Raw genomic sequence first — 13,240 nt, forward strand, 5'->3', positions numbered from 1 at the left:
TTTTGAGTAGTATTCATGTGCTTGTTGCAAAGCTGAAAAAGAGGCAACAACTTAAATTGTTTTACTGGGTGGTTGATGCTTCTGTGCCAGAAGTATGATCTGACCTAAGGAAAGAAAACACCAGTGTTCTGGGCTAACCAGTGTAGTCACCTTTAATACCTCAGGTTTTTAGAATGATTAATTTCACGGTTTCTTTCAGTTTGCCTGTTGCACTTGGGAAACGAAATTTAGTTTCACCAGCTTAATTGTGTCTGTATTCTGTGGCACACCTAACATATCAGCTAATCCTTTCCATTTCAAATATTTAATAGTTCTAATTTAACTAAATTGGTCTTCTACTTAAGTTGAAATAAAGTACTCTTAGTAGGCTTGGAGACATTTACTTAGTGCACCAGTCTTCAAGTGAATCTGTAAACATTTGAGGAGCTTTCTACAAGCCTTAAGTAACCGTAGGCCATGTGTCTGTCTCTCTAATTGACCAACCAGAATGAGACAGTCAGTTTTAAGCCTGAGGCTGGGACACCTCCTGCAGCCTTGCCCTAATGCTGTGTTGTTCTGTAGTATAACAACACCACTGAAATAGTGAGTATACATATTATGGAGTTCACATTCTTGCACATCTCTCAATACCCTTCCCATGTTTTCATGGATTTACAAATGTAACCATGCAGGTAGAAGGATCTATCTCTAATCAGCTGCTCTTTTAAAGCACTACTAAAATGCCAGCCCTGGAGTACACCTATGTTTATTTCAGTTAGAGAATGACAATTGAGGTGCTAAGCATTCCCTCTTAAGTTCCCACATAGACTTCAGGTATCTTGGAATGGTAAAAGGTATTAGAGTGGAAGAAGATTTTCAAAAAGGCACTTTTGGTCTAGAAACCTAAGGATTTTTAGGGATTCTTCTAAGAATATGAAGGTACTAAGTTCTCCAGAGCTCATGTTGCCACTCCCCATTCCTCAGGATTGGCTATTCTAATAGACTTGTATTAGAAATTATCCCATTCATATTATTTTACGAAGTACTGTTGTATTTCTTTTTTCAGAGTGGAGTATACTCTATGTCACTGTATCTGTTTTTATTTTGGTTGTGGTCGTGGTAGGGCTTGCCTGGTTCTGCATCTGCTGCTGCAAAAGGTATGTGATTTATGTTGAAGGTTTTTTTTAATGGGTTATATGCAAAAACTGCACACAACAGCCCCATTTTAATCCAGCCTTTAGCACTAAACCCCTGAACTCTTTTTTCAGACATGTGAGGAGCTTCCAGTACCTGTTTCTTTATAGACACAGTATTATTGTAAAAAGGAGTATCCATTCGTGCCTCTGTGCTCTTCTGCATTTTGAAAAACAAAAAGCCGGTATTGGAGCATCCTTCATATTGAAACAAAGGGGGGCATAAAATCATAAAATGGAATGTTGTTGGCGAGTTTATTCTTGGAGTTTTCTCCAAATCAGTATTGAGAGATAATTTACTTTAAAATGTTGGGAGTATACTGCAGATCTTCATGGTCTCCCACTGAGTCTTCCAGGTACTCCAGGCTAAAAAAAAAAGGAGGCACACCCTGAAAGTTAGTGTTGTAGGAGTATTCTAGGCCGTAGGAAGGGAGCTGCTCCCAACCTGGTGTTTCCCTTAGATAGGAAGGGTGGACATGGGGGTGCATCTGGCTGACCGGCAAGGAGTACTGCAGAGATCTTCAGTCCGTCTTTTCTTAAACAGTTTTTCCTGCTACTGTTTGTCACTCTCCTCTCTGTTTTGCCTCCCCCTCCCAGTCTTTCTTACTGAGCTGATAAGAAATTCTGTTTCAAGTGACAAGCCCCTGCAAGTTCTGTCACTAGAGGAAGTGTTCTTGCTGCTGCTTAAAAAGCCCAGTAAATAGATGGCTTGTTCAGGTGTTAGCAAATATGAAAGGCTGTCAAAATATTTCTGGATATTCACTTTTTTCTAGGGTTTTGCAGTATGTAAAGGGTGCTCTTTGAAATGCATGAGTTGATACTGGTTTCCTTTTTACGGTTGAAGGAACAGTGTAGTCATTAGAAAGGTTTTAATAGGAGTGTCTTCTGTTCTAGCCCCACAGTGTAGGGTGGAGCCTCACAGGCTTGTGTGATTTGATGAGAAAGGGATTATTTATGGAAAAGTTGTGGGTACCCCATCTCTGGCAGTGTTCAAGACCAGTTTGGATGGGGCTTGGAGCAGCTTGGTCTGGTGGAAGGTGTCCCTGTCTGTGGCTGGGGTTGGAACTGGATGACCTTTAAGGTCCCTTCCAAACCAAACCATTCTATAAATCTATGATTTCAGCTGCTTCTGTCCTTTGTCCTCATGTGGCTTGTGCCGGAAGGTGAGGGCTGGTTGGTGCAGGTAAGTGGAAAAAAATAAAAAAGAGGAAGGAAATGCTGCACAGGACAGAATGGCAAGAGATGCCCTTTGCCTTGTGGAAACTACGAGATACCCTAATCCAAGATTTGGCTGCAGTTTTGGATGTTTTAAAGCCATTGCTGAATTGCCAAATGAACTCCTTTTTTTTTTAGACCATGTAGAGGGGAGGCTGTGGCTGTAATGTCAGCTGAGCAGTAGGTGACTTCTCCACTGTGAACTGTGCAATCTGGGTGGAAGTGCTTCTCCAGACATTGCCAGAGTCAATTCTTGCCTTGACAAAGGGCATGTTCCACCCACCCACCCCACTCCAACGCTATGAGAAAGAATGCTTGAAAAATACCTGAAGTGTGAGCATCTTCTAGGAGGTGTCCGCTTGGTTTCATCCATGAGTGCTTTTATTTCTACCCTGAAATCCTTTGTTCCTTCTTGATCCAGTACAACAAACAGTTCTGTGTCTGTTCCTTTACCTCCAGGATTTTTCCAGCTGTATTAATGAGCAGATGAGTAGCTCCTGGAAATAGCTGTTGCTTAACATAGAGATGATGATCTTTGCAGCATTGTAGAAATAGATGCTGGGGGAGGATTTAAATTAAGAGAGAACAAGTGGGGATTTGCCTACAAACCATTATGGCTTTATCCCTGCATGTGTGTATATGAGGGAGCCAGCTTCCACTGTTATTTGGTTTTCTTTGTAAGCATAACCAGACATGCACCAGTTCTCTCAGTTAAAAAGAGTGTGGGGGTGGGAACACCTAGCCAATTCTTGCACAAATTTTATTTCGAAATGAATGTATGTCTACCTTGTGTCTAGTTGCTGTATTGACATTGAACAAACTGAACCCTGTGGCCTAGGAAAGCAAGTCAGTCTTTCTTGCTTTCTTCATCTTTTTAAATCAGAGAGAAAATCAATCTAAACCAGAGAATGTAATTTTACAGCTGCTTTATACAGGTATAAGCTGGAACAACTCTTTAAATGTAGGTGAGAAAGTATGATGAGGTTCTATATATTGGGGTACGTAGTTACGTTTATTGAAAGGGAGAACAGCAGATTCATGTGTGTACATAAGAACCAAATGTCTTTCTGGTACATATCTTTTAGCAGAAAGAGAACGAAGATAAGAAAGAAAACAAAATATACCATCCTGGATAACATAGATGAGCAGGAGAGAATGGAGCTACGACCCAAATATGGTAAGTGCTATCTGTTTCAGCTGCGAACTTACCCACCAAGCTTACAGTCAGTGTGTTTGAATTGACACCTGCAGTCAGGAGGAGCCCAGAAACGGACCTACAAATCTGGGAATGGCAGAGGCAAGCATGGAGAATTAAATGGTTGAGGGAGTATCCACTTCATTTCTTTCATGATGCCTTGGACTCAGCCACTGCTCTAAGCTGCGTTGTTAACCTTAATTTAGAACATCTAATTGTCCTACAGACTTTCTCCATGTAACTCCTTCCTCCCCTGCACACACTTTTAATTTTGAGCTGGTTTTATTGCTGTGCAGCAGTTCCCTCCTGGCCCAGAAGCATGCTGTTAAATATCAGCAGACTTTAGCTGCTGTCCTTTTTTCACGTGTATTTTTTATTTACCAGAGTTGCATTTATTAGCAGGGGAAACAAAATCACCCTGAGAAACTGCTGTCCTAAAAAGACAGACGTTTCTGTAGAAATCATGACCTTTCATTGCTGCTTGTGTTAATCAGATAGTTCAGTGGACAGACTAATTTCCAGATTCAAGCCATGAAAAGTACATAGGCTATGTACCAAGATATCTAATTGGTTCAAATGTAATGCATATACTCGCATTTCGGAGCTATAGACTGATGGGCCTGCAGTGAAGTCAGAGGAGGCCAGTTTTTATGTTGGTGGTGGCAATGGTGCACACTGGTATGCGGTGAAGAGAATGTTTTCACTTGTACTTCATATCACAGCAGAAGAGAGGATGGTTAGTTGTTACTTAAGTTAAACCTTTCTAATGAGCTTGTTTTACTTTTTTTTTTTTTTTTTTTTTGGCAGGTATAAAGCACAGAAGTACAGAACACAACTCCAGTCTGATGGTCTCTGAATCAGAGTTCGACAGTGATCAGGACACTATCTTCAGTAGAGAAAAGATTGAAAGAGAGAATCCTAAAACCCTCATTAATGGATCCATCAGAAATGGGGTTTCCTTCAACTACAGCTCCAAGGACAGATAACTGAATGAGGGTAAAAGCACAGAACACACTGATCCAACACATCTGAAACATGTTGACCCATCTGGTTTTCCAGAACCAAAAGCTTCCTAAAATATCAACTAATTGCAGATTGAAAGGGGAAATTTCTGGCATGGTTAAGGAAAGAAAGGAGGAAGGACTAGATGGTCAGCTAACTCCTTTTGTCACCATTACAGGAACAAGGAAGAGCACATCTTACTTCTTGCATATTCCCTGCTGAATGTTTGTTTAAACTTCAGAGGCCCTTTTACCTGTATCACTGCTACAGATAGCCAGGGCTGCTATGGAACTAACAATGGTAACTGAGATGCATAAAGATTCATGTACTGTGCTCCTGTCTTTTTCTCTCAGAGAAGCAGTGTGATTACAATGCTGACCTAAACCAGCAAAAGCCAATACAGATAAATTCCCTTACAAATATAGAGAGCAATATGTGATCACAGGCTCCATCTTTGTTTTCAGTTTAGGCTGAGAACACCAAGACAGAGCATTTTTAGTGTGTTGTATTTATATCTGACTGTGCTTTGTGACTGACTTTTCTAGGGTAGTGCTCATCAGATGGAAATGTCTTGTTTTCCAAGAAAGCTTACACTTAGTAGTACACTTAATCAGCTGTAATGTGATACATCTGTGTCCTGTAGGATGCAGTGTTCCCTGTATTTACATGAAAAATATGATGCATGCAGAAGTCCAGCTGTCCAGGTTGCTTCTGTAACGATGAAGGTGCTTTGGCTCTCTGGTGTTTGTCACATTCAGCTAGGAAACAGTAACAGAAAGGCAGGAAGGAAACGGTATAATGCACCTTCAGAAGCATTTTGAGCGTCTCAAACAACCTCTTGCTTAGAGAGGACTTCTGAAGAGCTCTGGACCTTCTAAGACTGAACCATCAGGTGAGACAAGTTTCCATCTGTCAGCCTCAGTGCTCAGTTAAACAATGTGCCAGCCATTTGTGTACTGAAATGCTTGTGGTGAAACACCCTACGTGGAGCAGGAGGTTCAACACCTACATTCATTGTCATGAGAGTTGGTACTGGGAAAGGTTTTAGCTTGAACATTAGGTTGTTTTACTTTTTCCTCTGTGGCTATGCAGCAACTAGGTGTATTGACCTGAAGACATCCCTTTAGGTGCTTTGGAAGGGTAGGTATATTGGAGTTCCAATGTTCACAGTCTGGATAATTTCTTTACAACGTGCTTGTTTGGCTTTAAAGCCATGCTCCCAGTACTGTTCTTGAAATCTCAAACTGAAGACCTGGCTTTTGTACCTAAGCCTCACTTGTGGGGCATATGTGTCAGTGGAACTGGGTGGCCATGATGTCAGCCTTTTCTGGAGCTCCTTTACTGACATGCTGGAGTCTTGGGCTGAGCTGGAGAAACAATGTATTCTGATGGAGAAAACATTTCTCTGGGAGCATTTTGGACAGGTTTTTTGGTTTTAACACTTTTTTTTTTTTTAATTAAATCTTATGGTGGGGAATCCATTAGCAGAGAAGGATGGAACAGTATAGAGATCACAGGGAGCAGATGAGAAAGGTCAGGTAGGGGACGTAGTTCACCTCCATCATAACGAATAATTTGGTAGAGAATTTTGAGTCTTTCTCCATCCCTTTGTAGAAGTCTGGCACAACAGATTAATTGGGTTGAACACTGTGGCTTCTGTGAGTTGGGCAAAAGTCAAACTGTCTAGGTTGGAAGGAATTGGTAGTCAAAAGTTGCAGCAACATGGCCTGCTCATAACTGGTTTCATACTTTCGATTCTCAAACGCAGCCAGCAGAAGTCCCTAAAGCTATTAAGGCTGCACTGAAGAGTATCTATCCTGTGCCCAGCCCTGCATTTCTCTGGAGAGCTGAGTGTGGCTGCAGGAGTCATAGTGGTGGGAGAAGCTGTGAAGAGCTAAAAAAGGCTAATGCAAGCGTTTTCCATGTTTTTTTCCCATACCCATCAAGATGCAGTATAAATGGTGTGATTTGCTTTTTTCAGAAGCCAAGTTTTAAAACTCTGTGTATGGGGGTTTTAGGCTGTTTATTGAAAAAAATCCGACTTTATCTCACCTTCACACTTCTTGAGTGTGTGAGTGTATATATATTTTTAAATAACTTGGTCAATAAAAGCAAGGTCAGCTTCTGATGTCTTTCAGTTTCTGCTCCAAATGTGTTAACATAATAATACAGTGTTTACTTTTAAGCATTCCTGAAGAAAGTTAAGGCCCACTCAAAACACTACTTTTGTTTTCTTTTTCAAATTGGAATGTTGGGCTTAATCCATTCCGCACAAATTCCCAAAATGTTCTAGAAGGAATAACATTCCCAGAAACATGCATTTTAAACAAAAGAGTTGTATAAGGAACCACAACTTTTTATTGGCCACGCTGCTATTAATGCTTCTGTTAAGTACTGTATCCAGGGTGCCTTTATAGATAAACTTACCTTTTAGGACATGTCAGTGTAGTCAGCACCATCCTTCAGTTTTGTGAAGTCAGTCACTTGTGCTCTGGGTTCATTTCATGTTTCTAAAGCTGGTGCTGAAGCTTAGTAGGTTGTTCTTTCAAGAAAAACAAACTAAAGACAGATTCTCTAGTAAAGCAATGACTGGATTGGTGGTAAGCTCATGCGCCATGAGAAAGTACACATGATTTGGCTATTTCTCACTTCAGCAAATCAGAAACATTAAACCAATTTCGTATGCCCAAGGCCCTAGTAAGTGGAAGTTGCTTACTAACTTCTGTTCTCTAGATGATGCTTTGACATCTTTGTTGCTAACAGTGTTTGAGTTATGTTTTGAAAGTTGAATATGGTTTAAAGTTTTGAGCTGATTCTACTAGTTTGATCCTTTCATGTCCTTGGAAGGAGAGGTCATTCTTCTTACATAAGATCAGGCTTGTCTTAGTATGAAACTTGCACAGAAGTTGAAAATAATAGTTTCTGGGTTTGTGAATTTGTGATATCACATTTGTGTCACTGGGCCAACCATGATTTTGTCAGGACTTTAGGAGAGATTGTAGTGAGCCTTGCATCTTGATTCCGTATAATTTTTATTCTAGAACTGTTGCTTTCTTGCAGCATGTCATGTCATAGCTGGAATGAATGTGTTAGAGAAAATGCTGTCAAGGTGCAAACACAGTGGTAGAGTTCTGACGTGAATTCTCATTCGGGCTATGATGGGTTTGAAGCATGTTCTCAGTCCTTAGGTTTACTTCCACATACTGTTTTTCTTCATATACAGAAAGAGCGCTGGCAGATTCTTTGTGGAATTGGGATGGGAATATTCCCAACAGCCTCATGTGCTCTGAAAAGCAGAGGAGACCAGATATAGGTTGTCATGTATGGTTCAGAGTCCACTGTGGTGGACATAGCTGTGCTAGGTTAACAGTTGGACACGATTAAAGGTCTTTTCCAACCCAAACTATTTACGATTCTGTGAAAATAAATAATATATTCGGTTTGGCACTGGTAAGATACTGCCTCTCTCTGAAGGCAGACAGGTGAGTTGATACTTGAAGTGCCTCATAGCCTTGGAGTAAGCACTGGACTTTCATTTGCATCTTGTGTCAATTTATACATGCTGATCCATGCACAAGCAGAGATTGTCCCTCTGTGCAAAAGAAGTGTCTTTGTTTGTATTTTAAGTAAGGAGTATATTTTGGCTACCTGAGGCATTAAACAGGTTCAGTACTCAGCTCAGTGTGTACGCAGCATGGAACTGCCATGCTGCAAACAGGTCATAGGCCTGTGTTTTTAATTTCCTTAACCAAAATGCTACTACAGTACAGAACAAAATTTACCTTGGCAAAAATGCTGAGATACACATCCAGATTCTCTGTTCTGTGGTTCAGGCTTTCAAGTTAACTGAGTAGATTGTTGAGAAATTCAGCAAAATGTGAACAGTCTAATTACAAATTGCTAATTTGGGGAGGGAAAGAAAAAGATTATCCTCGCTTCATGTGTAGTAACACTTTTTGCAGCTGTGTCCTTTAGGTAAACAGTCTTAGTGTCCTTCTGTCAGATGCATCAGATACAGGTACTGTTTGAGCACTTGTGCTGTCAGCTGTTTTCTTACTATTCTGTTCTTATGATGCTAATTTTCCTTTTCTTTCTTGGTCTCTTGTGAGCAAACAATTGCATACACATGCAAGGAACTTAAGTGTGTGCATCTCTCAGAGGGAGAGTGAGCACATGTGTTTTCTATGCTGAATTTAAATTTTCCTTATACAGTTCTAATATTCTTGAAATAACCTGAGTGCTTAGGTACATTTCCTATTCCTCTTCTAAGCCTAAGGGAAACTAGTTTTGCCCCTTAATATACTAATAATGGGCAGCAGTCAGCAGTCAGTGGTGGTAATAAAGTGACAGCTACTTTAGTCTTCTAGCTATTTATGAGGTTTGATAGAGGTAGCCTTTCTTCTAGAAGAAGGGAAATGGGATAGAGAGGTGAATTAATTTCTTAAACTTATCTACTGCTTGTCATTGATCACTAACTAGAATACTAATCCCATACTTCTGCAGCCAAGGAGAACCCATTTCACATAACTTTTAGGTCTGGAACTCCCCAGGGCAAGGGAGAAAACCCTAAAGCTTAGAAATACACTTCAAAAAAAGGAGGAAGAAAAGGCAAGTACTTTTTTTTTCTTTTGCACAGGCTACAAACCAAGCACAGATGAGCTGTACATCAGTAGTTTGTCCATGTATGGAAGTGCTTCTCCCTGTAGGTGGACGGGTGAGCTATTACAGAATTTATGTTAGGAGTCTGTTTCTAGAAAATGCTATTTATTGCAAATAATAATGTATTGTAACTGGAACCATTTCTGAGCTGAAATTACTACATTTATGTAACTACTAATAAAGTTTTGTCTTTCATTCTAGGAACTTGTCAGGTACTCTTTTAGACATGTTTTTTTCTGTGTTGGGCTTGACACTCAAATCAGGCTAATAGAAGTTGTATATCATAGCTTATGTCTGTATTCAAACATAAAAGCAGTGCTTTTATGTTCCTTCCTACTGACAAAAGCAAACCAGTGTCTTTTTTTCAGACAGGTAACGTAAGTCAGTACATTAGAGAGCAGAAAAAAATTACTGTAGTTTACAGTATGAGTTTTCATGTGGTGCTTGTCCTTACTTGGTTTAATTGGCTGTGTGTAAATATTCATCAGCTGCCATGCCAAGTGTGGTTATTTTGCAAGTTTTGTGGCTTATTCTAGAGCAAATACAATACTTGAGTATTTGTAAGTATAATCACTGCAGTAATCAGATACTAGTGTGCAATATAACCTAAAATACTGCTGTTAGCTAGGGGTAGGTTATGCTGCCTGTTTCAGAACTGGAAAAATCCATGCATCAGTGTGTGTGAAGTTTGTGCTAAATCATAATAAAAGGTACTATGAGATACAAGTGTCTTTCTGTAAGGAAAAAACATACCCATAAAAGCAAAAGTTAAGTGTATTTGGATACATGGTGTCACAGTCTACATGCTGCCTCTTAGGTTCATACCTGGCTCTTACAAGGGAATAGTGGCTGCTGAATAAGCTGGCAAGATAACGCATCATTTTTTATTGACGAATGGGATCTGTCTGTTTTTTCCTGCATTGTACACTTTGGTCACAGCAACAGCCTTCCTCCTCCCCTTTAAGTAGGCTAGTGTAAGCTTCTGGGCTTGTGCAACAGAAGGTAATTAGTGATTCCTAAACAACTTAAGCCAGTTTAGCTAAGTAGCTTCAGCATTCACTGATAAAGTGAATAAACCACCAACTTCTCATGTCTTGGAAGCTCGTAGGCAGAGAGTTTTGAAAACACTTTAAGCAAGCATTAAAATTTAACTTGAAACTTCTGAAGACCATGCTTAAACCTTCTCCTTTAAGATGGCTCAATCCTTCCATAAGCAGTAGGGCTAGAACAAAGGGCATAACCAGTTACGCCAGTCACAGTGAGACAGTAACGTCAATGCCAAGTCAAAGGATGGAGCTTCTTTTACTTACAGGATTGGCCAACTCCCAACATGTGCCTGATTGATTTAGAAAAGTTAAAAACTATTTTACTCTGTGAAAACCATTTAAACTGCTGTTTATGTTGTGAGTTAATCATGAAAGCATAAAAGATGTCTCGAAACACCCGTGTCTGGGAAATGGATAGGCTGCAAGAACAGTGGTCTGTTAAAACATTTCCTTGATCTTGGTGACAAGAGATAACAGTGCAAGCTGCCAGCTACTGCAAACAAAATTAAGTACTAGATGTTGACATACTTCTCAGTAAGACTTACTGTCTATCTTCACTGGTATTAGGTTAGTGTTATTAGCATCAAAAGCCTGCACTGGCACCCAAGTTAACTTTGACAGCTTAGCATACAAATAGACAAGAATTACCCAGAGTGACATGCCAAAAAAAGCTTATGCACTAGCTGGAGATTTTTGCCTATTTAAGTTAAAAATCTTAGTATCTAGTAGAACAGATAAATGTAGCTTCTTAAAAAGTTTTATTACACAGAGAGGATTGGGGGTCAAACAACAGCTGTTTAAAGGGTAATACAAGAAAATAAAATGGAAATTGACTAAGTGAGGCTAGAAACCAGAAGATGGTTTCTGAGGCTTCAGAACCGTATTAACTGAATGGAAATAAAACAGCTCCCAAAAATCTATTTTAAATATTAAGGAATGAAATAATTATGCAAGTAATCGTATCCTGAAGGCACGGATAGGCACTCTGATCCACAAAGCCTTTATCTTGTGGTAAAATGTGTGATTCGGCATAAAAAAGCTAGCAGACAAAATGACTGATAGCAAATTAGTGTGTCAAAGTAGTGCCATCTATTTTATTTAGATACAAGAGACTGTAATAAAGGTAACAAAATCTTAAACCTCAACCCAAACCATTCTATGAACATGTGGATGCAAAGAGGTGTCTATTTTTCCAGTGCTGAAGCTGGCAGAACAAAAAAATCTGCAAATCTGAGAAACTGAACTTAATGTGGCTGTTGTCAGTTTGTCAGTTCAGCATTGAATAGAGTAATAAACCACACAATCCAGTACTTTCACTGAAGTTATTTATTAACAGAAAATATTTTTCCATCACAGTTTTAATACCCAGAAATTGCTAAACTATCACAAGTTTAATCAACATAACTGGTGTGAGAATTCAAGTATATGTTTTGTTGAAGAATCACAGCTTTTGTTATGAAGACAAGTTTAAGATTATTCTGTGCTTACCTGATGTAGACCTTGCTGACAGATGGATACTATGCTAGAATACAACCACAATCCAGTCCAGCCAAAGGTATTTTTGAAGTTTATTACATACCTTATCTTTAATTCTGGTTTGTGCTTGTTATCAGGCATAGTAGAAGGTATTATTTGCTAGGAAAAAGTAAACATTTACTCATTAACAGTGCTATTCTCTGGAAAGACATCAAGTTTATAAATGTACCAATGCATCAGACTCGTAACTTGGCAATGAAGAGAGCAGTGGGTTAAAAAATGTATCCTCCACCTGCACTGTCCCAATAAGTAGACCCACATTCAAGACTGCACTGTCATAGAGCAGTCAATGAAATAACTTTAATTTTTATCTTACACTGTAGTTCACAGGCAGACATATTTTAAGTCTGTGCAATTCACTATCTTAAATGTGCTTTTTTTGGTGCATTCGAAATTACCAGAAGGGCAGTTAAGTGTCCTTTAACCCCACTTCAGTTGGCACGATGCCCAAACACTACTGACAGACAACGTGCTCCAGACCCACTGGGTCTCAAGCGTTACACAAATATAACCATAAAAATACTTAGAAATAATCAGTAGCAGTCAATGCTACCTTATGTGCGCTTTAAAAAAAAACCTGTGAAACTCAATCGTGGCTTGCCTTCTCCCCTCCCCAAGTCTTGTGTTACCTGATACCTCTTTGCCTGATTGGATAAAATACCCCATTTCATAAGGTACATTCATTAATGTATAGAAAGAAGAGCTCTGCTGCCTTCTTTCATTTATTTTTAATAATCAATGGATAAAACCCCATGAAATAAATTTAACCAACACATGAAACAAAATTTATTCCCTGTAGCTTCTGCAGTGCTGATTTATTTGCCAAATTAACACTGCTCATTTCTCAAGTGCTTCTTCTGACTGCCATGAAAAATAAAGTTTAAACAGCATTGGTTGTTCCATGTTAAGGAAGCTTTACATCATCTTTTGAAGATGACGAAGTGGTAAGGTGATGCATAGAAATCACCTCTAATCACTTCTATTTAAATCTTTATTAGGCCACAAGTTAGCCAAGTTTAAAGGTTTTTAAGCCTTCCTCCCTAATGGACATTCACCTGTATAACCACACATCCAATTCAAGGCACAATGTCCATGGGAACAGAACCATTTATGTGCTCATGTTCTTTGGAGGTGGTGAGTAATGTTCCTTTCCAACATTTACATCAGTGACACTACTTCTACCCAAGGATAGTCACATTCTTTTCATGGAAGGGAGTTTACTTGTATCATCATGTCACCACTTGTGCTTCCTTCACACAGCCCTTATAGTGTCACAATTATGTAAGGCTTGCTCCTTGTCCTTCCTGGACTGTCCTGTTCTCAGGGCTGCTGGGGTTCACAAACATCAAACAAAAGTTGTATTTGATCCCAGGTGTGTGCAAACTGTTAGGCACAAATTACAGCTCTTTGCTCAA

General features: G+C 39.4%; 1 protein-coding gene across 2 annotated transcripts in view; it reads left to right on the top strand.

The window, feature by feature from the left end:
- KIAA0319 overlaps positions 1-5,042 on the top strand; it is a 31,479-nt gene extending 26,437 nt beyond the window's left edge. For both annotated transcript variants that reach the window (XM_080611095.1, XM_080611096.1), the window contains exons 17-19: positions 1,046-1,136; positions 3,473-3,564; positions 4,390-5,042. In XM_080611095.1, coding sequence (XP_080467221.1) covers positions 1,046-1,136; positions 3,473-3,564; positions 4,390-4,568 — 362 coding nt within the window. In that variant the 3' untranslated portion in view covers positions 4,569-5,042. The remainder of the gene's footprint in view (positions 1-1,045; positions 1,137-3,472; positions 3,565-4,389) is intronic.
- Positions 5,043-13,240: the final 8,198 nt, after the last annotated feature.

The sequence above is a fragment of the Psittacula echo genome (genome assembly GCF_963264785.1).
Source record: "Psittacula echo genome assembly, chromosome: 2".
In the NCBI taxonomy this organism is placed as follows: Eukaryota; Metazoa; Chordata; class Aves; order Psittaciformes; family Psittacidae; genus Psittacula; species Psittacula echo.